Raw genomic sequence first — 27217 nt, 5'->3', positions numbered from 1 at the left:
AAAAAAAAAAAAAACATATATATATATATATATATATATATATATATATATATATATATATATATATATATATAAACGGCTCTTAGAGTTTACATAGGAAGAACAAGAGACAAAGTAGCTTATATAATGTGTTAGAGGCTCCTAAGTATCATGACAACAAAGCAAAAAAGCAGAGCAAAAATGATTGGGAATGCCAGTGGAAGTTTTCCTTTATTTAGTTTTTAGATCACCATAATAAGTCTAGTTGTCATCTGTCACCATTCAAAGATATTACATAATTACTGACTATATTCCCCACACTGTACTTTGCATACTTGTGACTCATTTATTTTGCAACTGCAAGTTTGGACCTCTTAATCTCCCCCACCTATTTCTCTCCTCCCCGCACCAACCTCCCCTCTGGCAACCACCTGTTTGTTCTCTGTGTCTAGGACTATTTAGTTGTGTTGTTCATTTGTTTTGTTTTTAGATACTACATATAAGTGAAATCACATAGTATTTGTCTTTCTCTGTCTGATTTATTTCACTTAGCATAATGCACTCTAGGTCCAACCATGTTGCTGCAAATGGCAAGATTTCATTCTTTTTTATGGCCAAGCTATATTCCATTGTATATATAGACCACATCTTTTTATCCATGCGTCTGTGTGTTTGTGTATGTGTGTGTGTGTGTGTGTGTGTGTGGTGGGATGGTCAAGGAATTTAAGCAACGACTCAAAGATGCTGAGGGATTGAACCATGCTTGCACTGGGAAGAAATGCATCTCAGGCGGAGGGAACCGTCAGTATGGAGGCCCTGAGGCAGCAGTGTGTGAGCATGTTAGAGGAGGAACAAGGTCACTTTGGCTGGAGGGGTGTGAGCAGGGGGAAGGGACGTAGGTGACAAGGTCAGAGAGGTGCAGAAAAGGTACAGATTATGGGACCTCATAGGCCATTGTGAGGATTTTGGCTTTACTTGGGGTGAAACAGGGATCCATGGCAGAGTGCTGAGTAGCACAGTGACGTGTTCTGACTTATGTTTAAAGAGATCATCCTGGCTGCTGCGTACTCTGGGCTATCTACTTCATCAATCCAGGTGAGAAATGATGATCTGTCAGACCATGGTGGGGACAGTGGGAAGGGAGAGAGGTTGCCAGCTTCTGCATTTATTTTTAGAGACAACAGGATTTCCTGACAGACATTTGGGAGTTGTGAAAGAAAGGAAGGAGCCAGTCGATTCCAGTGTTTTGGCCTGAACAACTGGCCGAATGGAGATGAGCTGAGATGCACAAGATATAGGTAGAGCGGAGCTGGGTGGGGATGGGGTGACCGTAGATCAGCAGTGGTATGTGGACATGGAAACAGAGATGCCGAGTGAGCAGTTGTGTAGACGAGTTTGGCATTGGGAAGAGAGTCTGGACGGGAGGAGTAAATTTGGGAGTCCTCAGCGTTTAAATCGATTTAAAGACTTAACATCGGTTACATTTGTCCCAACAAGAGAGTCAACGTAAATTGTGCAGAGACGAGGACCAAAGATGACCAGCACTGAGAGTTGAGAGATGAGTAGGAACAAGCAAAGAAGACTGAGAAGGGACGACTAGTGAAGTGGAGGAAAACTAAGATAATGTGGGGTCCTGAAGCCTGGGGAGGAGAAGGTGTCAAGGAAGAGGGAGCAATCGATGTTGACAGATAAGTTCATATGTTAAGTAAAATAAGGACTGAGAATTTAACAATGTGAGATTGAACTCTTGTTTTTTTTTTTTTGCGGTACGCGGGCCTCTCACTGTTGTGGCCTCTCCTCTTGCGGAGCACAGGCCCCGGATGCGCAGGCTCAGCGGCCATGGCTCACGGGCCCAGCCGCTCCGCGGCATGTGGGATCTTCCCGGACCGGGGCACGAACCCGTGTCCCCTGCATTGGCAGGCGGACTCTCAACCACTGCGCCACCAGGGAAGCCCTGAACTCTTGTTTTAATTTATTACTGACTATGCTCTGAAGACCCCCGAATTTAATTTTAAAAGTTTTACCAAAATGAAACACATATACCAGTGTGTGAGTTGCTGGGATATCTGGATTCCTTCAATCCACATTAAAAAGATCTTATTCTATTAGACAAGCTTAACTTTCTTATTATCTGAAGATCACCTATAGAAAATTTCATGAGAGCAGTAACCATGACTGGTTACAGTAGTAGCCCTGATGCCTGACTCAGAGTAGCGTTCAAGACATACTTTTCTTAAATGAACGGATGCCCACTGAACTTGTTTTACTTGAGCCTTTTGTGATCGCAGTAGACATTTCAAGCTTCAAAGAACATGAATCCTTTATGAGAGAATTACCTGCTTAGCTTTTTATTATTTGATCACTCAGATGTTCATAAATGGGTTTGTAATATTTTTATGGTTTCAAATCATTATGGGCCAAGTTGTACCCTCCCTCCCCATTTCATATGTTGAAGTCCTAACCCCCAGTACCTCAGAACATGACTGTATTTGGAGATAGAGCCTTTAAAGAGGTAATTAAATTAAAATTAGGTCATTAGAATGAGTCATAATACCATATGATTGGAGGAAATTTGGACACACACATGTAGAGGGAAGACCACGTGAAGACACAAGAAGTCAGCCAAGGAGAGAGGCCTCAGAAGAAACCAAACCTGCTAAATCTTGATCTTAGATTTCTGGCCTCCAGAATTGTGAGAAGATAAATTTCTGTTGTTTAAGGCACCCAGTCTGTGGTACTTTGTTATGGCAGCCCTAGTGAACTAATACACAAATATAATAATCAAATGCCTTTTTTTCTTTCTGAATATTGAAATGTAATCATCCATAATAAGGGTTTAGATGACAACATTAATTTCATAACCCATTTGAAAAGTTAAAAGATTAAGAACAATTTAGAATATGTAAAATATTTGCCCTAATATATAAATATAAAATAATCACTAAAAAAATGAGTGAAATGCATTTGCAGGAAGCACTCAAACTTAGCCAGCATTGCCCAGAGATGCTACATTCCATTTTAAAACTTTTCAGCTAACTAAAATCTCCCCTTATAATGCTAAAATTTTTACCCATTTTAGATTAAAAAAAAGAAAGACTTTCTGAAATATTCAACTCCCCCTTCCTTGCCCCAGCCTTCTTAAATAGAGTATATGCTGTACATAAGTTAACGTTAATTAGAAGCTGTCAATCCGAGATAGATACATGTATGCAGTTCATATCCAAAAATACCCAAGACCCTTGAAGTCTTTGGGTTTTGCATTCATTCACTGAAAAAGGCCAAGGAGGTGTGGAATTTGTAATTTTGCCTAGGTGTTCTTCTGAATCTCAGACACTGAGAATCTGGGAAATCTCATGAATGAACCACTTCAGTGAAAAGGCCTAGCTAGACATCTGCGTCTCAACAAAGCTTTGTTTTTCTTTACTTACCACTTCTGAGCTTTCTTGAAAAGCTCAAACAACAAAAATCCTTCACTGTAGAAATAACCAGAGATGAGAAAGAAAACTTTAGCTACTGGTGAATATTAGTTTAATTTGTGGTTTGAGAATAGTCTCTGGAGCAGGTGATTTTTAAATGTTTTTATTGTGATCAAATATACGTAGCATAAAATTTTGCCATTGTACCCATTTACCATTTTGACTGCATTTTAAGTGTGCAGTTCAGTGACATTGAGTACATTCCCACTGCTGTGCAACCATCACCACCATCCATCTCCAGCCATTTTTAATCTTCCCCAGATGACACTCTGCATCCATTAAGCAATAATTCCCCATTCTCCTTTTCCCCCATCCCCTGGCACCCACCATTGTACTTTCTGTTTCTATGACTTTGACTATTCTAGGTACCTCATATATGTGGAACCATGTATTTGTCTTTTTGTGTCTGTTTATTTCACTTAAGCATGTCTTTAAGGTTTATCCATGTTGTAGCATGTGTCAGAATTTCATTCCTAATGATCTATAATATTCCATTGTATTATATACCACATTTTGTTTATCTGTTCATTTGTTGGTCAACATTTTGGTTGTTTCCACCTTTTGGCTATCATGTATAGTGCTGCTGTGAACATTCATCTGCAAATACACGTTCAAGTCTCTGATTTCAGTTCTTTGGGTATATATCCAGAAGTGGAATTGTTGGATTATATGGTAATTTTGTGTTTAATTTTTGAGGCCTGCCATGCTGTTTTCTTGGAGCAGGTGATTTTGATGGAACTGTGATTCCAGAGAAGCCTGTATATACCCTTGTAAACATATCTAAACTTGAAGGTCTCTGGAAGTGTCTGTGAGGTCCATATTCAATGTCACTGGAGTAGTTTTTAACTACCTTGCCCTTTCACAGTGCAGCAGGAAAGCTGGTGGTCAGGGAATTGTGAGTAACTCCATTTTGCCCATGCAGTAGCTTTCTTCATTCCTAGGGACTGTGTCCCTCATGAGAACACCGGCCATCAGGTACGGCCAAGGCAGAAATGTTGAGAGCTGCTGGCCTACTGTACGTAGTCTAAAATTCAACAACAATTTTTGGGTAACCAGAGCACTAATGATAACTGGTAGAAATTTTATCTTTTTAAAGAGCAACATGTTATGAGTTTAAATGGTACATATACCGGGTAAACATGAGCTGGTGGCATGAGCTGGTGGGGAGAAGTCGAGGAAACATACCTGTGTCTGTGGATGCGTCAGCATCCCACGGTGTTAATCATGAGCTAGGTCCTTATACACAGCACAGGCAGTGAACACGACTCATGAATGAATATCAGGGTATTTGTTTTGCCTGCAGATCTAGAGTAAGTGACAATGGTTTCAGGAACAGAAAACAAAAATCAGCACATTAATTGGTGGAGAGATACAAGTAGGAAACATGAGATGCAACTCACACACTGGGCAGAGAAAGAGACTCAGTCCAAGTATTGATGACTGTCTCAGTTCTGTACACAATTGTGTAGAACTTCTTGTTTACATTAATGAATACACCTAGTTATAATTAGGTGGTGCTTGTATACTGTTGCGCTCTTATACTGCGCCTTAAGCAGTAGTAGGGCCCGTCTTTCATCTTTGACCTGCCAGTTTACAACTATGTCAAATTTGCTTTTGCTGCAACTGAATATAGGTACTATCACTGCAATTTCTGTCCGGCGGGGCTGTGCTAGTGCTGTTGGCAAATGCAGTACAGAGTAAGGGTATGATTTGCTGCAAGTAAGAGGAACAAGGCATACTGTAATTCAAGCCGAGATCAAGGAAAGATTGTGTGTGTGAGAAGTTTACTTCATGAATATATGACAGTGAAGTTGGAAAAGAAAATACTGTTATAAAAGAAAATACTGACTCACCCTTCAATACCCAGTACAGAAGGGTGAGCCAGTGAATAGTTTAATACCTTTGCATGTTTTAATAGATATTGCGACTCAGTGCTCGACTGCAGTAATTACTGCTGGTGCTAATGTTGTTTTAAATCTTTTAATTCATCCCTTCAAGTGTGCCGCTGTAAATTCTATTCTGATGAGCATCGTAAACACAAAGGTTGGAGTTAAAGCTTTGTACCTTTCTCTGGAGTACTATAGAAGTGTCAGATAATTTACATGAACCTAGAAATATTGGTTTAATTTTTAAATATGTTATATGTGCTCTAAGTGCCCTGGTCGTTTGGTACTCAACATGTAGCTGCTAACCCCGGGAGATAGTTTTTAGGAGGTTATCTGTTTCCATGGAGAAGCACACAAGAAGCACTGATTTTTCTACTTAATAAATCAGAAAGCTAATGTTTGGTAGTGAAAAAAAAATTCTCTCAGTATTGTCCTCTGTGATAATTCTGAGTACACCAGGTAATAAGGGATTGATCTAATGACATTAAAAAATACACTACAAAAATTGTTTCCATCTGATCTTATATGTGTATATTTAAATGCTGAAATAATCAAAATACAAGTGGGATTTTTGCTTACTATGAATAAATAAATACATACATATATAAGAAAGATGAGTAGTTAACACTGAGCAAAAGGGCCCTTCCAGTTCTAAAATTTGGGTTCTGACTAATGAGGGGGATGTTTTCAGGATTTAAAGTCTCTGCTTGACCTTCCCCCAATAGTAGACAAGCATTATTTGGGAACCGGGGAGAACTTTGCTGAAGGTGTATTGTCCACACCAGCCTTCCTGATTCAGAGGAGTTGGTCATGCCTCTCAGGGCCAACCCAAAGAAGGGCATATGGAACTGGAAAGGAAGGGGACTGGAGTTGAAAAGACCCAGGCATTGTTGGAACTTCAGTTGAGCTGTAGCCACGTGTGGAAGAGGGGGGACCGGTACAATTCTGTCTAACAGGGTAAATAAACTCACCTGCCTTGAAATCTGTACAACTTGCTGGCACTGGGAATCTCCTCTATTTCAGCTGAGGCAGAGGGATTATAGGATTCCATTGAGTAAGCTTAGAAGTGAGGGCACTAAGCCAGGGACCAGCCCTGAGATCAGTCCCTTGTTTAACAGTACTGCTTAGTACACTCAGTGAGTCAGGAATTGTCTTTCTCTTTGCCGAGAGGAAAGTGGCAGTGAGTTTTTTCAGGGCCATAATAGTGAGTCAAAATCTTCATTCCCCTTTCAAAACTACTGAATCAGAAGACCACACATCCCTAATGATTAAGTACAAACATTTGGTGTGTTCCCAGCCTTCAGGTGGGAAAGTCAGAGTTTACACCAAATGTTTCTGCAGAGCAGAGCTTCTTAGGTATTGAGAACAATGATATGGTCCAACAGCTAAAGAAATGTGGAGAGAGAGAGAGAGAGAGAGAGAAGAACTTCTAACTTGGAAAATTTTGATAACGGTAGGAATTACAAATTCCCTTTCCGGGACAGATGTATGTTCCGTCACTCTTCGCTGCCAGTTTCTACAAGTGAGGGATCTTCCCGTGAGGGAGTGTACCTGGGCTGTACTGACCTCAGGAATGATCCTTCCCTCTGCTACTGAGAAGGCGGGTCAGGAAGTCCCAGTCTCCTCTCCTAACTTTCTTCCCTGCATCACCATCTCACTCTTATCCTCGGAACCTGGAGCTCTCTTCCTTCCCCAGCTCTTGAATTGAGAACTCAGGAAAGCCAAGCTCTCAGCACTGAAATATAACCAAATATTTGAATTTTTTTGTGCCCAAAGTTTGTAAAATGACCTGTTTCCAGGTTATGTTTAGGTTGGTTGGTGGAGGAAGGGTGACAAAAAGAGGACGTCTTAAACCTTGATCTCCAGAACATCCCTCATCACAAGTAACAGGTAGCGAGCGGCCCAGGTGTTAAACACAGAGGGGCCACTGTGTGGGAGCAACCAGAGAAGGAACAGCTGCCCAGGACAAAGAGGCCTGGAAGGGATATGCAATCGGGGCACCAGATGTCACACATCCTGGGAGGGCAGGAATCCTTGAAAGAGTTTTGGAGTCAGACAGACCTAATATGTAGATCCTAGCACCACAGGTTATGACTGAATGACACTAGGAAAGTTATTTTACTTTTGGGAGACTGTTTTCCCAACTTTTAAAATTATGATAATAATACCTTCCTTACAGATTGTTGTAAGGTTTAAATGAGATAAACATTTGAAAAAAATTAGCACACTTCCTGGCATAGAGTAAACATTTAACAAAACACTCCCTTCCTTTAGTTTATTCTTGCCCCTTGTCACCTGACCACCCCCAGCACCACCAGCCCAGTGATGCCCTGTCACCCCGACCAAGCCTTCACCCTGCTCGACCTGCAGGCTTATTTCAGAGAGTGTTTCGGGCTGAATTGTGTCTTCCCCCAAGTTCATAGGTTGAAGTCTTAACCTGCAGGACTTCCGAATTTGGAGATAAGGCCTTTAAAGAGGTAATTAAGTTAAAATGAGGTCATTAGGGTGGACCCTAATCCAGTATGACTGATGTGCTTGTAAGAAGAGGAAATTTGGTTCTAAAGATACACAGAGAGAAAACTGTGTGAAGATGTGGGGAGAAGATGCTCATCCACAAGCCAAAGAGAGAGGCCTCAGAAGAAACCAGTCCTGCCAACACCTTGATCTCAGACTTGTATCCTCCAGAACTGTGAGGAAATAGCTGTCTGATAAAGAGGCCACGAAGTCTGTGGTACCTTCCCAGCCCCACTAATACAGGAGTCATCACTGAAGACTTGGGGTGGGAGGAACGTCTGCTCCCGTAGCCCAGCAGGTAGGGGAAGAGAATGAGGGCAGCCTCTTGTCTACCCTGGTGGAAGGAGGTGAGTTTGGAACATCTGACAGCCAAAAAGCCTCCCCTGACACAGAGTAGCTGATTTTTGTAATATTGTTAATTCACAGTTTTGTAATATTGTTTCAGGTACATTAAGTGTTAGAAAGGCTTTTGATGGCTGATATGGAGGCCTGACCACCCAGATAACATACGACTTGCATAACCTTTTGGATCATAACCTGTTCTTTTTTTTTTTTTTTAATTTTTATTAAAGTATAGTTGATTTACAGTGTTGCGTTAGTTGCAGGTGTACAGCAAAGTGAATCAGTTATACATATACATATATCCATTCTTTTTTTAGATTCTTCTCCCATATAGGCCATTATAGAATATTGACTAGAGTTCCCTGTGCTATACAGTAGGTCCTTATCAGTTATCTGTTTTATATATAATAGTGTGTATATGTCAATCCCAATCTCCCAATTTATCCCTCCCCCCACTTTCCCCCCTGGTAACCATAAATCTGTTTTCTACATCTGTGACTGTGTTCTGTAAATAAGTTCATTTGTATCATTTTTTTAGATTCCACACATGAGCAATATCATATGATACTGGTCTTTCTCTGTCTGACTTACTTCACTTAGTTTGATAATCTCTAGGTCCAGCCATACTGCTGCAAATGGCATTATTTCATTCTTTTTTATGGCTGCATAATATTCCATTGTATATATGTACCACATCTTCTTTATCCATTCCTCTGTCAATGGACATCATAACCTGTTCTTAAGGTTCCTATTCTTCCTGTGTCTTGGTTTGTATTGACTGGTTTACTGCCATTCATTTTTTTTCTTTGATGTTGCATTGTGCCATTCTTCAGGAGAAGGTCTCCTTGACCATTTTTCCATGGTTGTTTGATAATTTCTAGCACACAAAACATCTAGTTTAGATCGGTATAGTTTGTTAGATATAAATCCTGGGATAGAGGCAGGGGGGATGCATCAGACCACCTGGGAAATCCTACTTCTCCCCAAATTATACAATTTCCTCCACTCCTCACATTGAGTTGCTGATGCATGCCAGACCCTATCAGAACCTGGACAGGCCTTGGTGGAGGCCTTGGCATTTCACTGTCCAGAAAATTGTAGCACTACAGCAAGCTAAAAATGCATGGTGTGCTTCTTTCTCCAGGTTGTTTATAAAACTGTTAACACTAAACCTTGGGGGAACTCCTACTCGTAAGGTTTCACTGTTTCGTGATTTATTTATGCTCCATATTCAACTAACATTTATTGAGCTCCTCATATATGCCAGCTTCTATTCGAGGTGTTTTTACTTACATTACCTAGTTTATTCTCAAAACAACCCAATGAGATAAATATTGAGATAAGACTGAGGAGAGAATAAGTAATTTGGCAGAGATAAAACATCAAACTGGACAGAGCCAGGATACAAACCTCAGTGAAGGACATAGAAAAGAAACAAATAAAAACAATTACAGACTGTGCTAAGTGCCAAGAAAGAAACAGTGTGTGGTGGTAAGGATTGTAGCTGGGTACTGGACAGGAGGACCTCTACGAGAAACTGACCTGTCACTTGCAAGCTGAAGGACGATCAGGCGTGAGCCAGGAGTGGCAGCAGGTGAAGAGGGTGAAGACACTAAAGTTTAGTGTGTTCTGGAAGGTCAGCCTGTTTGCAGCTTAGTGAGCAAGAGGATGAGGAATGAGAAGTGATCTTGGAGAGGTGGGTAGGGGCCAGAGTGTGTTGGCGCACTGAGGCCTGAGTAAGGAGATTGTACTTTTAGTGTAAATTCAGCGCAAAGCCACGGAAGGGTTTTTAGTGAGGTGACATCAATTGACATTTTAAAAGAGACCATGGTTTTCTTATCCCAAAATGAGTGTTTAAGGAACCGTATGGGGATCTGACAAGGAATGTAGACTGCCTGGCCTGTGCTTGTGGTTGGGATTGTGAGGTCTGGCTTTTATGTAACCGTGAGAACCCACATTGGAAACCATGTGTTTTCAGGTCCAGGTGATGTGAAGCCTTACCCTTATTCTTTGTTTCTGTTCTGAAACTGCTTTCCTGTCCTTGACGAAACAGCCTACAAACCCACCGATTCTATTTGTAGAATGACTTTTGCCCCAAGTTTTTATTTTTATTTATTATTTATTTTAAAATTTTATTTATTTAATTTGTTTATTCTTGGCTGCATTGGGTCTTCGTTGCTGCGCGCAGACTTTCTCTAGTTGCAGCAAGCGGGGGGCTACTCTTCATTGCGGTGCACGGGCTTCTCATTGCGGTGGCTTCTCTTGTTAAAATGGTCTAGCAGCAGTGTCACCAGTATTCATGGGAATGACTTGATGTATTCTACTGCCCCAGTTTTGATCTCTAATACATTAAAAGTGAACTAGTGCTTCTTGGAAAGTAGCTGAAAGGACAAAGGATTCTGCTTCAAGGGGTTTTCACTGGCCGGTTTCACCGAAGAATTCACTGTCAGTTCAACAAAGCATTTCAAAGAGAGAGTAATTAATTCTATTAGAGTAACTTGAGTACCAAGAATTAGGGAGGGTATTGGTGACCTTGACTGGACTGATAGCAGTGGAATGTTGGTGCAGAACCACTTGGTGGTGGTTGAGGAAGTAACAAGAAATTGGGTAGGGACTTCCCTGGTGGTGCAATGGTTAAGAATCCACCTGCCAATGCAGGGGACACGGGTTCGAGCCCTGGTCCGGGAAGATCCCACATGCTGCGGAGCAACTAAGCCTCTGCACCACAACTACTGAGCCTGCACTGTAGAGCCCACGAGCCACAACTACTGAGCCCACAAGCCACAGCTAATGAAGCCTGCGTGCCTAGAGCGTGCTCCGCAACAAGAGAAGCCACCTCCGTGAGAAGCCCGCACACCGCAACGAAGAGTAGCTCCCGCTTGCCGCAACTAGAGGAAGCCCCTGCGCAGCAACGAAGACCCAACGCAGCCAAAAATAAATAAATAAATAAACAAATTAATTAATTAATTAAAAAAAGAAATTAGAGGGTAGAGGCAGTGCGTTTGGATGATTGTTAAAATAAGTTTTCCTGTGAAAGGGCCAGAAAAATGGGGTGGCAGCTAGACACTTGACGTCAAAGGAGAGATGTTAGCACAGGAGATATTAAAGTATATTTGTAGCACTATTCCTATTTTCATATTAATTTTCTGAATCTGAGGGGCTTCTGTTTCTTAATTGAAAATGTTTTAATGTCCTTGTTTTTTCCGTTAGTTTCAACTTCTATGTAAAATGGCCCCATGAACTCTAAGCTTTTTGAGCAGAGGGATGGAGTCTCATTTACCATTTTATCATCAGTGGTGTAACTGTGGTAGAGTCAGTGACTGTTTTTCAATAAATGAGTTAAAGATAAGTAGAAAAAAAATAGAGCTTGGCTATAAAGTTATCCTTCAGATTCATTCATTAGAACCAATTCTTTACTTTCGGTGTTCTTCATTATCAGACTGAATATTTGGGGCTAAGGTATATCTGTGTCAGACTGCCCTAGTGGATTTATACAGAGAAGGTACTGTGTTTATGCAATAAAAGTAAATTATTCTTCCAAAACAGAGTTTGAATTTGAAGGCAAGAAAAAGAAAATTCAGATTAAGAAAAGAAATAAAAAATCACAGCAGTATACATTTGTGATGAAAACACCCCAAAACCAGATTGTTCTGGAAAAAATTATGTAACTGTTCTTTGCTAATTTAAGGGGGAAAGTACTTTTTTTTTTTTTTACCTACTATGAAGGCTTGTTTTAGTATCTGAAGTTTTGGATTTTGGATGTACTTAAGACTGAAAGTTGAACTAGATTCAAGTTACTGACTAACAGTGGTAGGCCGCTACTTATCAATAGATAACATTTTTGACAGCAAACTCTCAATTGTATAATCACCAAAGCAAAATTTTAAAAAATCAGTTGGTAAAATATAGGACTGGAAGGATCTTTGAGGTGAACCTTTGCTTTTAATCAAGATTGAATTTAAATCAATCTAGACTAAATCGGCTCTAATATTTTTAGAGCTCTTTAGAAGATAGGGTTGGATAGCATCCTTAGGGAATCATATGGGTGTATATATAAAGTTAATTTGAATAGGATTATTTGCAGTCAAGTTTTTAGAGTATGACAAAGGATTTCATTATTGTTTTCCCTCTAGCAGATACATAAAGTTAGTTTATGTAGTTACTTTTCTGGCTATAATTCCAATTTATTAATTTACAGTAAATAATGAACTTGGCTTCAGAACTTACACAGAAGATCAACACATGTCTTCTTAGTAAACTGTTTCTAGAATAAAATTAGATTCTAGATGCAAGGTGTGATGATTAATTTTTTTTTTTTTTTTTTTTTTGCCTCTTGCTGTTGTGGCCTCTCGCGTAGCGGAGCACAGGCTCCGGATGCGCAGGCTCAGCGGCCATGGCTCACGGGCCCAGCGGCTCCGCAGCATGTGGGATCTTCCCGGACCGGGGCACGAACTTGTTTCCCCTGCATCGGCAGGCGGACTCTCAACCACTGCGCCACCAGGGAAGCCCCAATGATGATTAATTTTATGTGTCAACTAGGCTAGGCTGTGGTGGCCAGTTGTTTGGTTAAACACCAGTCTAGCTGTTGCTGTGAAGGCATTTTTTTTAGATGTGATTAACGTTTAAATCAGTAGACTGTGAGTAAAGCAGGTTACTTTTCATAATGTAGGTGGGCCTCATCCAATCAGTTGAAGGCCTTAAGAGCAAAGACTGAGGTCTCCTGAAGAGGAAGCATCTCTGCCTCTAGTCTGCCTTCAGACCCAAGACTGCAACATTAACCCTTCTCTGGCTCTCCAGCTTGCCAGCCTGCTCTGTAGATTTTGGACTTGTCAGCCCCCATAACCCTGTGAGCCAACCCTTAAAATTCATATTCATTCATGCTCTACCCTCTCTTTCTCCTTCCCTCCTCCCTCCTCTGGCCTCCCTCTCTCTCTACACACACACACACACACACACACACACACACACACACACACCCTATTGGTTCTGTTTCTCTGGAGAACTATATTTATACAGGGGTTGAAAAGCATTCTCTATAAGAAGGCCAGATGGTAAATTTTCTTGGCTCTGCAGGCCATACTCTTCCTGTCACAACTACCCAACTCTCCATTGTAGCACAGAAATAGCCATGTAAATGAATGCGTGTGTCTCTGCTCCAAAAAACTTTATTTACAGAAGCAGGTGGCTGGTTATATTTGGATTGAGGACTGTAGTTTACTGACCCCTGGATTAAATGACTGCTTGATAATTCATGGGGAAGAGATAAGTGAGGTATGCTTTTAATTTTTTTTGTATGCATTTTTAAGGATGTTTACTCAAGTCAGGTTTGGAATAAGAAGCAGTTTTTCATCCTTTTGTATCTTAGGGGTTTTTCTACTCTGGCTGACAGTCTGACTCTTCAACTTTGGTTTTACCTGTGTTATTTTTACGCAAGAGTTTCTTAAAGATCAGTACTACAACAAAAGTATCATGCATCAATTCTAAACTGATGGCTGACCAATCGGCCTTTTCTCTAATGCCCCACTCTGTTTCTTAGAAAAATGACTAATGAGGGAGGAGGAGGGTTAGCAGAAAGGGTGGCCAGAAAACACAACTGGCCCCCCGACCTACCAGTCTTGCAGTTATACTGACAGTTCCAGATTCCAAGATGTAATTCTTTTTCTTTTTTTCTGGTACGCGGGCCTCTCACCACTGTGGCCTCTCCCGCCGCGGAGCACGGGCTCCGGATGCGCAGGCTCAGCGGCCATGGCTCGCGGGCCCAGCTGCTCCACGGCATGTGGGATCCTCCCGGACCAGGGCACGAACCTGCATCCCCTGCATCGGCAGGGGGACTCTCAACCACTGCGCCACCAGGGAAGCCCCCCCAAGATGTAATTCTTAAAGGCCTTCATTTTCCTTTTGGCAAAAGGGACATTCTTGCAAACACTGGTAATAATTTATCAGTCCCACTTTCTCTCTTCCAATAGACCACCAGTGCCAAGAAAGTACTTCAGTTCTTTAGGATCTTTCAACAGGGCAGATTTCTCGTTGCCTAGTTGTACTGCACTTAATCTGGGAGGAATGTTAAGTCCTGCAGGTAGATTGAAAGTTAGAGATCTCTAAAGCAGCATATTATCATTGTAGGCTATGGAACTGGAAAGAAATTAGGCTAATCCAAGATAAAATTAGGCAGTTAAGTTTTTGAAATGAAAATTAAAATCGTGACCCATGGTGTTACTATTGTATGTATTTAGATGGTCACCATATGTAAAAAGGGTAAATATTTTAGTGTAACAACAGCAGTGCTCTTATTCCCAAGAGTAAATTGCATCTAACTTTTTTGGAATGAATATAAGATTTAGGCCTTTAAAAAAAAAGGTCATTGTTCTTATTCATTAAGTTGAACAGATTGTGTCACATCCAAAATAGATCTTCTCACTTTTAGTGAAGTTCTCATATGGACTGACTGCCACATCAGGAATGAAGTTTTTATGTCTCATCATTACCCTGTGTAAGGATGAGTACCACCATTTTTATTTATCACATTTCTGGGATGACACATCTATATAAAAAGGCAAGATATGGAGATCTAAGTTATTTTTCACCTTTTATTTTTCACTTTGTAAAGTCTATTGTTAGTCAGAATTTTGCATTGATGTCTTTCAGAGGTCTGTACAAATACTACTTGTCTCTTTGTAATTTGTAGTCCCCTTTCCTGTATGTTATCTATTACAGTTAGTGTTTGCAAAATTAAATATCATGTATTATAATTGCTTGTATATTTGGGGGGCTTACTGTGTGCCAGGTACTATGTTAGGTACATTACATGTATTACCTCTTTGAATTCTACAACAGCTCTGATGATATTGCTGTTGTTATTACTACCCTCACTTCATGATGGAATATGTAGAATCACTGTGTCAACCAGCAAGTGGCAGAAATAGGCTGGAGCTTTGCCGGTCTTTATCCAGAGCCTTTGCTCTTTAGTTTGGTTGTGCTTAGTAAGATTCTTCTTCACTTTGACAAACTGAACTATTAAAAAGTAAAATACTACGGAAGAGCCAAAATTAGGAGGGAAAAACCCTATAAACGTGTAAAACCTTTCTATCTTCTTTTAAAGTTGCTTGAAGCCAAGTTGAAGCCAGTGTCTTTTTCAAGCTTTTAATTTTTCGAGGATCATGAACCACTTGGTCGTCTCTGTCTCCTTTGTGCAATGAGGTATTGTCTTCACTTCTGGGGATGTATGCTAGCAGGCAATACAGATAAGATTACTCTTGGTTTTGCAAATTACTAGTTGAGTTTCTACAGTGTGCTAAGATGACAGGTAAAAGAAATAACTTGGTTCTTGAAATTTTCGAGTCAACAGAAGAAAGAATTAACATTTCTCATATAGGTGTGCTTTGGGATTCCACTTTTATGATTCAAATTAATGGTGTTTTCTTCTGTTTGTCTTTTTTTAAAAATAAATTTATTTGTTTTATTTATTTTTGGCTGCACTGGGTCTTCTTGGCTACGCGTGGACTTTTCTCTAGTTGCAGAGAGCAGGGGCTACTCTTCGTTGTGGTGCGCAGGCTTCTCATTGTGGTGGCACGGGCTCTGCGCGCGAGCTTCAGTAGTTGTGGCTCGCGGGCTCTAGAGCGCAGGCTCAGTAGTTGTGGTGCACAGGCTTAGTTGCTCTGCAGCATGTGGAATCTTCCCGGACCAGGGCTCGAACCCGCGTCCCCTGCACTGGCAGGCAGATTCTTAACCACTGCGCGACCAGGGAAGCCCTTTCTGTCCTTTTTATTCAGTAAACATTTATGGGGCAAATGCTCTATGCCAGTTATTGTGCTTTAATAAGGAACTAATTTTAATAAGATCCAGCAGAGCCCAAATCATAATATTTTTGTCACATGCGTAAAACTTTAAAATTGAAAATAAAAGAATTTCTCAGATAGAATTAACTAATGTGCTGCTCATTGTGACTTGGAGTAAAGCGCATCTGCCTCAATTTTCTTTTAATAAAAATAGAAATAACTATATTAAATTACCTCAAAAGTCATTTTTAGAAAATATGTTAAAGATGGTTATAAAAGATTTGAAATTTCTATATGTGTGTAGTTGGAGAATACGTATCAAGCATAGTTTTTAAATAGACCAAACTGAAATTCTGTGAAATAATAAAATTAAATAATACTGAATAAAACTCAAAATTCACATTAAAACCCAGTAGATCTTTGGAAGATCTGTCATAAATATGATCAGTATTGCTATTTAATTCTCATGTTGATGTAAATAGTCAAATTACATTTGACTTACCATCTATTTTTGACTTACCATCTATTTGACTTACCATCTATTTTTTCCAAAAATGAGTCTGTATTTCCCATATATTATCTTTATATACATATGTATTGGGAACATATGTGGCTAAATTATAACCTTTTCTTAAACAGTCATTTATGAACAAAATAGAAAATAACATTGTATTGTGGTTTTGTCTGAGAAATTGACAACTCTTCCACTAAATTGAAAATTACAAGGTGAACCATTGACCCACTAAACAAGTAAACATGGTTGAAAGAACATTAATTTCCTCAAGATCATAAAGCAAAACCAAGTATTAGTCCATATATCTGTTAGTGAAATAGGTCAGTTTGAAAGTTTTGATACTGCTGTTTAGTCAGGGATAAACCATAAGATTTTGCTAGTATTTATTGTCTTTTTTTTGCTGCGCCATGCGGCATGTGGGATCTTAGTTCCCCAACCAGGGATCAAACCTGCGCCCCCTGCGTTGGAAGTGTGGAGTCTTAACCTCTGGACCGCCAAGGAAGCCCCTAACCTATTAAGTCATTTGAAAGTAGTTATACACAACTTTATTTGGAACATATGTAACAAATATGGGATTACTTCCCAGAGTACTATATAAAAGGCTCTCAATAAGTAAAAGAGAAGTAGACCAATGGGAAAGTGGTAATTTAATCAGAAGAGATTGGAAAAGCCAATCATTTTATTTTTTAATAAAAAATTTTTAAAGTTCACTAGTAATCAAGGAAATGAATACTAAAACAGTGATTTTTATTTTGGCCTAAAATGTTGGAAAAAAAGGACATTTTACATTCATAGGAAATTGGATAGGCTCACAATTTGGGGGAGTGTAATTGATACAGCCTTTTTGGACTTTCACATTTAACTCTATAAATGTTATCAGAATTATTTACCATAAGCATGCATCCATGAGTAACTTGTTTAAATGAAAAAAAAAAGAAGAAGATCTGTGAATTCTGAAGTATATTAAGAGAAAAACAAACTGTGAAAGGCAGAAATAGCTTTTTAAAAGATGTCTTTGAATGCATATCCAGTCAATATAATAATGGTCCAGGGCAAAAAAACTTCTCACCTCATACTAACTGTACTTTTTCTTTTTTTAAATGTCATTTTGTTTTACTGTTTCACTTCTGACAGCTAGAGTCATGGGTTAGCAAATACATTTTCTTTAAAACACCAGCACCTCTGAAATGGTCATTAAGGGTCATTCCTATATAAATGCACGAATGAATTAAAAATGCTTTTGCATTTCATTAGATTAGCTGAAGGAGGAGAAATGTTGATCCAAGGAAGAGCTGTAGTCAATTTTGGAGCACTTTGAAGACAGGGAAGTCAGAGCCTGGAGAGAAATTCATGAAGGGAGAGGTGGAGGTCAGACAGAAAAGCCAGGTTGGTCCTTCCTCGGGCCTCACATTAACGTCTTCACGTATTCTATGAGAAAGTGCACTATGACTCTCGCCTCTGGTGGACAAGCGCACTTGTGGAACAGGCCATTTGTAAGTCAGATATCACCTGTGTCTGCCTGTCCCATCATGGGGATCAGAAAGGTAAAAGGAAATTGAGAGACCAGGAAATATTTAAAGGAGCCACATCAAGGTTGGTGAGAAATCTGGAAATCATCTATTTTTCGGTACGCGGGCCTCTCACTGCTGTGGCCTCTCTTGTTGCGGAGCACAGACTCTGGACGCGCAGGCTCAGCGGCCATGGCTCACGGGCCCAGCCGCTCCGCGGCACGTGGGATCTTCCCAGACCGGGGCACGAACCCGCGTCCCCTGCATCGGCAGGCAGACTGTCAACCGCTGCGCCACCAGGGAAGCCCAAAATCATCTATTTTTTAGGTTAAAAGAGAACACGTGAAGTTCTGCCATTTAGATTTTCTGTTTATTGCTAGAGATTGGAAGCCTAGATTCCATAGGTAGAAGCCACAAGAGGCTCATTTCGGCACCCTCTGATCGTACAGTCATTCTTTTTTTTTTTTTTTTTTTTTTTTTGCGGTACGCGGGCCTCTCACTGTTGTGCCCTCTGCCGTTTCGGAGCATAGGCTCCGGACGCGCAGGCTCAGCGGCCATGGCTCACGGGCCCAGCCGCTCCGCGGCACGTGGGATCTTCCCAGACCGGGGCACGAACCCGCGTCCCCTGCATCGGCAGGCGGACTCCCAACCACTGCGCCACCAGGGAAGCCCCGTACAGTCATTCTTAAGAGCAATCCAGGAAGGGAGTGGGCTGCTCTCCAAAACGGTGTCTCCTGCTCACTCTAGAAATGGCTAAACGGTAGCTCTCCTGTGAAGGAGGTTGGTTGGATCAGGTAATCTTAAAAATCTCTCACAACATTACCCTCTGATTTCAGTGCTTCTTAAGGCAATGAAAAGATACTCCAGGACAAAGGCCCAGAATACTGTACCCCTTTAAATAGCCAAGGAGGAACGAAACTATGTAAATAAAGTCAAATCTTCCCTTGCTACAACTGAGATAGGCCAGAGCTTCCTGAAGACTTTAGTACAAATGGAATGCAATGACCACCACATGGGAAACAAAACAAGTAGACAAACAGAAGGCAAGAAAACTGCTGGAGTGGGGCTTTTTGTCCCAGCTTGTTTGAGCTCTGTGGTCCCTCTCCTGCATCTACCTGCCACCTTGCGATATTTACAGCAGCCCTTCAGGGATGGCAGTTTCTCGGGCACGTGGTCTGGGCCCCTTGTTGTACAGTAGGAAGCAGTTAGTCATCGGGCATAAGAATTCATCCTTTCAGAAATACGGCAAGAGAAGTGTATGCCATGGACACAACATTTTTTCCCTTCTGGAAAGCTAACTCGGTGGTTGCCAACTTATAAAGAGCAATCAGTGTCGCTGGCAATGTGATGAGCTGGAGAGCTTTCATCCGAGCTCTGTAGTTGGAAGGAAACCCGAGAAACCGATCGATAAAGGAGTGAGACCCGCCAGGGCCACGCTTGGCGGGGTTAGTTTTCTGCGTGGGAGACAGGGCTGGAGCGCCAGCGGGGGCCTGGTGGAGGGCGGCCACCCGCCTTCCCTCCCCACCTGTCTCCCGTAGTGCTCGTCCCTCCTCAAAACAAGGTTGAACAAATATTTAAAGAACGTTGGTTTGAAAAGGAGCCACATTATTAACCTACTCAAGCGTCTTCTGTCTCTATCAGGCCCTCTGTTTGCCATAAGCTTCTTATAACCTATTGCCTGTCTCTTTTCTCTATTTATTTCTATAGTGTCCATGGAAAATATTGGAGAACAAGGTAAGATATATCACTGCCTTCAGTCTAAAATTTTAAAAATCGTTGGAGAAAACAAATAGCATTCATTTTGATTTGGTTGGAGTAAGTCATACTTGGAGAATGTTGGAGTCAGGATGGGTTAAAGGCGTCTCATTCTCTTAAGTCCCCAGACTGAATTCTCTCAGATGCTTGGCAGAGAACTTGACCCTGAAATGGCAGTCACTGTGCCAAGGTTCTTATGGCTCCAAGATAACTGGAATATCAACAATCTCCTGTTTCAACTCAGAATCTGACCTCATACCTGAGTCACGTAGATAATTCATGAAAAATATCATTGGGTCTAGTCATCTCACACCGATTTAAGTGCCTTATGAGGTAACTGAATGTTTTAATGGTTCTATAATAGGAATATCAGCTTCTTTTAAAAAGCTAAAATTGCTGTTAAGGTTTAAAAATACCAAACATGCTATATTTTAAGTTAAATTAGCATATTTTATTCAACTGTATCTTACACAAGTAAGTTATATACTAATGTATTATCCAGAATTAATCATTATCACTGTATACAAAGTTAATATTTCAGCTTTGCACAGGACTTCAAGACTAAAATACCACACGAAGTGTGTTTATGTACACTCCCTTAAAAAATATTCAGAATGCTTTTGTTAACAATTGTCCCATGTGATCAGTAAGAAACTTGAACTGTTCTTGGAGGAAATCTTTGTTCAGAAGATCTCTGTTTAAAACTACTGTCCTTGAAACAGGACCACCAGATTTGACTCGAGCTGAGCAAAATAGGCAAACAGCTCAAGCAGGAACTGCTTTTGCTATTCTTTGTTAGTGAAGCAAAGTTCTTACAGCCTGAATGTTTTAATGCTCGTTTAACACTTTGTTTATTATTTAAAGTTGCAGGCATAACTGCCTTATTTTTACAACTTAGGAGAGGTCCCCGTAGCCATTTTGCCGATAGATGGGCTTGTCTACAGATGGGAGGGTTCTAATCATGGGATAGTAAGTAATTAAATAATTAAATTATTTGGTTATTTTAGAACAAGCACATCTTTTGTGAATACCATGATTTTAGTATGTACTTGCATATTAAAGTGATAATTTTGTTTCTCTCATTTTAGTTGTGTGCCTGATTGCTTATCATCTACTTTTTGCAATGTTTGTCTGGTCGTATTGGAAAACTATCTTTACATTACCAATGAATCCTTCAAAAGAAGTAAGTTAAAATATTAGTATAGTTATTTCCTAAAGATGGAAGTCTGTAATACTGATGTCTGAAGAATGAGTTTTATGTCTTTTTATTAATGTTGCAAACTTAGTGTAGTGATTTTTTATATTAATGTGTTAATTAAATACTTGAATTTTCACGTGATAAGTATTATTTTTGCACTGGATGAGTATTTACAATATTAAATATGTTATACATTCCATTTCTACTTTAGAGTCAGACACAAGGATGGATGGATGGATAGATAGATAAAAAGATAGAGCTGAAGGTAGACATATTTCTATTATAATTGTCATACTAATGGTGCATTAGTTGGCTGTCAGCCACCAGAAACAACAACAAATTAACGACTTAACTAATCTTTTCTACTTTCTTTTTTTTAAAATTAATTAATTACTTTATTTTTGGCTGCATTGGGTCTTCGTTGCTGCGTGCGGTCTTACTCTAGTTGCAGCGAGTGGGGGCCGTGCATGGGCGTCTCAGTGCGGTGGCTTCTCTTGTTGTGGAGCACAGGCGCTAGGTGTGCGGGCTTCAGTAGTTGTGGCACACAGGCTCAGTATTTGTGGCACACGGACTTAGTTGCTCCGCGGTATGTGGGATCTTCCCGGACCAGGGCTTGAACCCGTGTCCCCTGCATTGGCAGGTGGATTCTTAGCCACTGCGTCACCGGGGAGCCCAATCTTCTCTACTTTCAAAGTGTAGCTAGTCTACAGCTGTCAGGTACCCAGGCTCCTATCCTGTTGCTCTGACATGTATAGCCTCCGTTCCCAATATTACCTCTTGGCCTAAAATGGCTGCTTCATTTCCAGCCGTTATGTCTACATTCCAGACAGCAGGCTAGAGAAAGTAGAAAAGAAGAGTAGAAGTAAATGTCCTTCTCTTTAAGGACTTTCTGGAAGTTGCTGATGCCATTTCCACTTACGTTTAGAACTTAGTTTTATGGCCACATTTAATTGCACAGAAGACTGGAAATTTAGTCTTTATTCTCATTGGCCATGTTAACCACATTAGAAGGAGTAGATATTGGAGGACAACTAGCAGTTTCAGCTACAGAAGGTTTTAAATAGAGTTATATGTTCAAATATGCATTTTGAAAAGATCATTCTGGCGAACTTTTTGTTTCTGGGTGGTTTTTTTTGTTTGTTTGTTTTTGCAGTACGCGGGCCTCTCACTGTTGTGGCCTCTCGCGTTGCGGAGCACAGGCTCCGGATGCACAGGCTCAGCGGCCATGGCTCACGGGCCCAGCCGCTCCGCGGCACGTGGGATCTTCCCAGACCGGGGCACGAACCCGTGTCCCCTGCATTGGCAGGCGGACTCTCAACCACTGCGCCACCAGGGAAGCCCGTTTCTGGGTGTTTAATCCTGGTTAAATATCCTTGAAGCAGAGGACTGTGTTTTACTCCTTTTTGTACCCTTGGCACTTAGTCTAGTACATGGTGTTGAATAGAAATAAACTCTGCTCCAGTAATAATAATGTAGTTTTAGTAGGCTAACGTTAAAAAAAAAAAGAAGTCTAGGCATCACTTAGAATTGTTTCCTGAAGTAATCTGTTTGAAATGCGGCTGTGGTCAAAAAGGCCAATAAATATGCTGTATGAACTGGGAAAGGATATTAAAAACAAAACCACAGATATTTGCACAGTGTTAATGGCATGCTTGGCCTAGAATGCATTATATATATATTAGCCTTTTTGTCTTCTTCTCTCTACTTACTTTTTTTCCTCCCTCCTACCATGTTCTCTTCTTTCCTATCATCTTTCTTACCCTCATCCTGGCCTTAGTGGTAGGTTTGAAGGAAAATGCTGACCTTTATCATAGGTCATCTCATCCACTCTGGTGGTTTGCCTGTGACCTCTGTGTTGACATGTCCCAGATCTGTTTCTAGCCTGACCTCTCCTACGAATTTCAAATTTATATATCTCCCTGCCAAACGTAGCTTCTTGATCACTGCACTGACACTGCAAACACAACACATCTGAGACTGAAGCCACCACCCTCTCCTTCCCCAAACCGTGACTCATCTGTTTCTTCTACGGGTTAATGCCACTGCCAACCATGTTGTCATTCGAGCCAGAAGCTTGGCATTCTTGCGCCTCCTCCAGCATCCAAATCCTGGAAATGTTTGCACTTCCTAATTTTTCTTTTTCAGTTCAAGCCCCTTTCTCTTTATTTTCCATCCCTGCCCTAATTCAGAGTCTTGGTCATCTCTGTCATCTGAGACATTGCAGTCTTCTCTGTGGTGTCACCCTTGACAATCTTGCCTGCATTCCCTTTGGAGAATTCTGCAAAAATCCATCCTTCGCTCTGCTGTTTGTGTCTATTCAGTGACTCTGCCCATCCCACAGAGTGAAGACCAGTCTCCCTAGTTTGGCAACGATGACTCTTGTCCAAATTTCTGACTCCTCACTTGGTACTCTAGTAGTTCTTATGTACATGGTTTCCTGTGTACACCATGCCATAGTTTTCTTTCTAGAATATTCTCACCTCCTTTCTCATCAAAATAATTTTATTTTTATTTATAGTGGCAGCTCCTTCTAGGTCTCCTCTGCTGGTTCCTCATCATCTCCTGAACTTCTAAAGCATTGGATTATCCCAGAGTTCAATCTCTGGACCTCTTCTCTTATTTATCTACATTATGACTTTTTTTTTTTTTTTTGCGGTACATGGGCCTCTCACTGCTGTGGCCTCTCCCGCTGTGGAGCACAGGCTCCGGACGCACAGGCTCAGCGGCCATGGCTCACGGGCCCAGCTGCTCCGCGGCATGCGGGATCTTCCCGGACCGGGGCACGAACCCGTGTCCCCTGCATCGGCAGGCAGACTCTCAACCACTGCGCCACCAGGGAAGCCCTACATTATGACTTTATATACTATCTCATCGCTTTCAAATTACTCATTAGCCTGATCCTCTCTCCTAAACTCCAGACTCCTTTCCAGCTTCCTATTTGGCATCTGATAGGAATTTCAAATTCAAATTCCAAGTACCTGAAAATAAACTTCTGATTTTCTACTTGCTCCCCAAATCCTTCTATTCCTACATTTTTCCCATCTCAATAATGGCAATTCCATCCTTCCACTTGTTCAGGTCAAAATCTTGGAGTCACCCTTGGCTACTCTTTTTCTCTCAGACGCCACACCCAATCAATCACCTAATTCTGTAGGCCATACCCTCAGAGCACCCAAGTGTTAGCTCGTGTCCCTCCATGCTCCCACCGTGGTCCAAGCCACCAGCATCCCTGCTGGTATTTGTCCAGTACCCTCTCAGCACATTTCCTTGCTTTTGTGTTTGCCCTCTTCTGTATATTTTCAGCACAGTACCAGAGTGATCCTTTCAAAACACAAGACAGGGTTTCCCTGGTGGCGCAGTGGTTGAGAGTCTGCCTGCCGATGTAGGGGACACGGGTTCGTGCCCCAGTCCGGGAAGATCCCACATGCTGCGGAGTGGCTGGGCCCGTGAGCCATGGCCGCTGGGCCTGCGGGTCTGGAGCCTGTGCTCCGCAGCTGGAGAGGCCACAACAGTGAGAGGCCTGCATATCGCAAAAAAAAAAAATACTAATAAATAAATGAAAACAAAACACAAGACAGTTCATATTATTCCTCTGCTTAGAACTTTGCTGTCATATCTGAGTTCACTCAGAGTAAAAACCTAATTCTCTACTGTAACCTAAAAGGCTGCACATGGCCTGGCCTCACACCACTTCTCTGACCCTCTGTAATGCTGTTTTAATCACATTGGTTTCCTTGCTGTTCTGTCAACACACTAAGTATGTGTCTCCTTCAGGGGCCTTGATCTGGAACTCTCTTCTCACAGATAACTGCATGGCCAGGTCCTTCATTTTCTTGCTGTCTCTGTGTCTCTGCTCAAGAGTACCTTTCAGGCATTCCATGACCAATTCCTCCAAAATAGCAAAACCCTATCCCTGCATTCCTTCTAAACCTTACCTTGCTGTATTTTTCTCCATGGCACATCATTCTATAATTCCTCCCATAGTCATTTTTTATACCATCCCTAGAATATAAGCTGTACAACAGCATGAACTTTATCTGTTTTATTCACTAATCCATCACCAGTACCTGGTGTCTGAGCAGTGTCTGACCCTTAAAAGGTACTCAATAAATATTTGTTAAATGACTGAAAGTTGAGAAGTTATGTGTATAGAGGCAGGTTTGTGTTTATAGCTTTGGCAGAAAGTTGAAGTGACTTCTGATTTCTCCCTAAAATTATATGTGAGATCAACAACTAAGAATAATGGGGGAAGTAGGTTGACTGAGGTTTGGAAGAGCAGAGAAGGTTTGAAATAGCAGTTAGAGAGAGAGATAAAATGAAATGATAAAAAACGCGGAATTGAGGGAGTAGTGGAGGTTGATAACAGTGAATTTACACTTTTGTACCAGGCCTTGTTGGATGACTTTTGTACAGAAGACATATACCTTATTTGATTCATATTACTGTAGGAGATGGATATTATTTATTACCATTTTACAGATGGAGCAGCAGGCTTGAACATGAATGAATTATCCTAAGGCATCAAGCACTAGTATGTGGCAGAGCTAATAACATTCAAAGCAAAGTCCTTTTGACCATGGAGGCTGCACTCTTGTCACTACACCATGCTCTAGCATGAAGAGTGGACCCCATGTGGGGGGCTGTGGAGGGGATGTGTGCCAGGACATCTGTTGGTGCATGGAGGAAAAAAATAGCCAAACTTCTATTTATATGCTGTTCTTTTATGTTTCTCCATTTTTAAAGTTTCTTATATAAGATACCTACTATATTAGCTAATAGCACATCTGTAAATAAGTAAATATGCATATATTGGCAGTGCAGTCTCAAATTATTTTTTACTGGTAGGGGTACATTATCAAAAGAGTTTGGAGAGGGCTTCCCTGATGGCGCAGTGGTTGAGAGTCCGCCTGCCGATGCAGGGGACACGGGTTCGTGCCCCGGTCCAGGAGGGTCCCACATGCTGCGGAGCGGCTGGGCCCGTGAGCCATGGCCGCTGAGCCTGCGCGTCCAGAGCCTGTGCTCCGCAACGGGAGGGGCCGCGACAGTGAGAGGCCCGTGTACCACAAAAAAAAAAAAAAGAGTTGGGAGACCATTGTCATGAAAGAAAGAGCCCTTGCTTGCTGGTTAAGAATCTTGGGTTATTCCATTGATAAAATGCAAGATCTTGGGCTTAATCTTCTAACTGATTTGCAGCCAGAGACCCCCTCACTTGTAAAATGAGGGTCTTGGACTTCAACTGGGACTAAAAAAGTAGGAGAAGAGATAATATAAGAAAATAATGTAAATATTGTCTTGTCACTGTTCAGAGAATATAATTTTTCAATTCATAACATTTTCTCCTGATATTAAAGTAATATAACCATACGAAATTATATTTTGAAAACGAAGAGTAGGCAGAAAGAAAAAGAAAAAAAAATCCCACCACACTAATTCAGCCAGTTTACATTCTGAATTTCTTTCTGGTTATTTTTCCTAGTGGTATTCAGAGCACACATATTCCCATTTTTTTCATGTAATAGTTCTTCCTTGTTTTATTGTCATTTTTAATAACAACATGATATTCTCACTGAAACACTGGATTTTTAGTCCGATCCCAACTTTTCACGTTATAAACAGCATTGTTAAAGTGTTTGTTCATAGAGCTTTACCCATATTTTGGGTTATTTTTCTTAATATAAATTCTCAGAAGTAGAATTAGTTGACGAAGGAAACTTAATCACTTGCCACATTGTTTCCCAGAATAATTACAGCAATTTCCAAAGCCACCAGTTTTTATCAGAACCTTGGCACTGCGTGCTGTTCTTAAGAAAACCGTTGTGAATTTAATAGGCAAAAAAAGTTCTACGTTTTAATTTGGACATTTTAGATACTGGTGAGGTTATATTTTAATTTTTGTCCTAAGTCAAAAACAACTAGCAAAAAAGGAAATCCAATTCTTTGCATTTTTTGTTTATTATTGGATTCTGGGTTTTTTCTTAATTTGTGCACCCTTTTAAAATTATATCCTCCTTTAATCTGAAAACTGTGTTTGATCCCAGATGTTGGTTTCTAGTATCACTCTCTAAGGAAAGGAAGAAGGGCTCCTTGGAGAAATGGCTGATTCTAGAACTAGGGCAGGATATTTTGAAAATGAGCCTGGAGCGTCTTATGCCAAAAAAGTAAAAGGTACTCCAAAAAATAAAATAAAATATATTGATGGTGGTATATCGAAGGGACATAGGATCCAGTTGAAAATGTCCCAGTTACCAAAGGTGGAACAATTTCAGCAGG

The 27217-nt window shown here is 40.9% G+C and overlaps 1 protein-coding gene across 1 annotated transcript in view; it reads left to right on the top strand.

Moving 5' to 3' along the window:
• The window catches only part of ZDHHC2 (zDHHC palmitoyltransferase 2), a 63657-nt gene that overhangs the window by 8972 nt on the left and 27468 nt on the right, over nt 1-27217 (top strand). Inside the window, exons 2-3 of the mRNA XM_007459910.1 lie at nt 19702-19728; nt 20838-20932. Coding sequence (XP_007459972.1) covers nt 19702-19728; nt 20838-20932 — 122 coding nt within the window. The remainder of the gene's footprint in view (nt 1-19701; nt 19729-20837; nt 20933-27217) is intronic.

This window comes from Lipotes vexillifer, unplaced genomic scaffold (assembly GCF_000442215.2).
Source record: "Lipotes vexillifer unplaced genomic scaffold, Lipotes_vexillifer_v1.1 scaffold614, whole genome shotgun sequence".
Lineage (NCBI taxonomy): Eukaryota > Metazoa > Chordata > Mammalia > Artiodactyla > Lipotidae > Lipotes > Lipotes vexillifer.
Note: the sequence above shows the minus strand (reverse complement) of the source record. Positions and strands in the feature narration are given on the sequence as shown.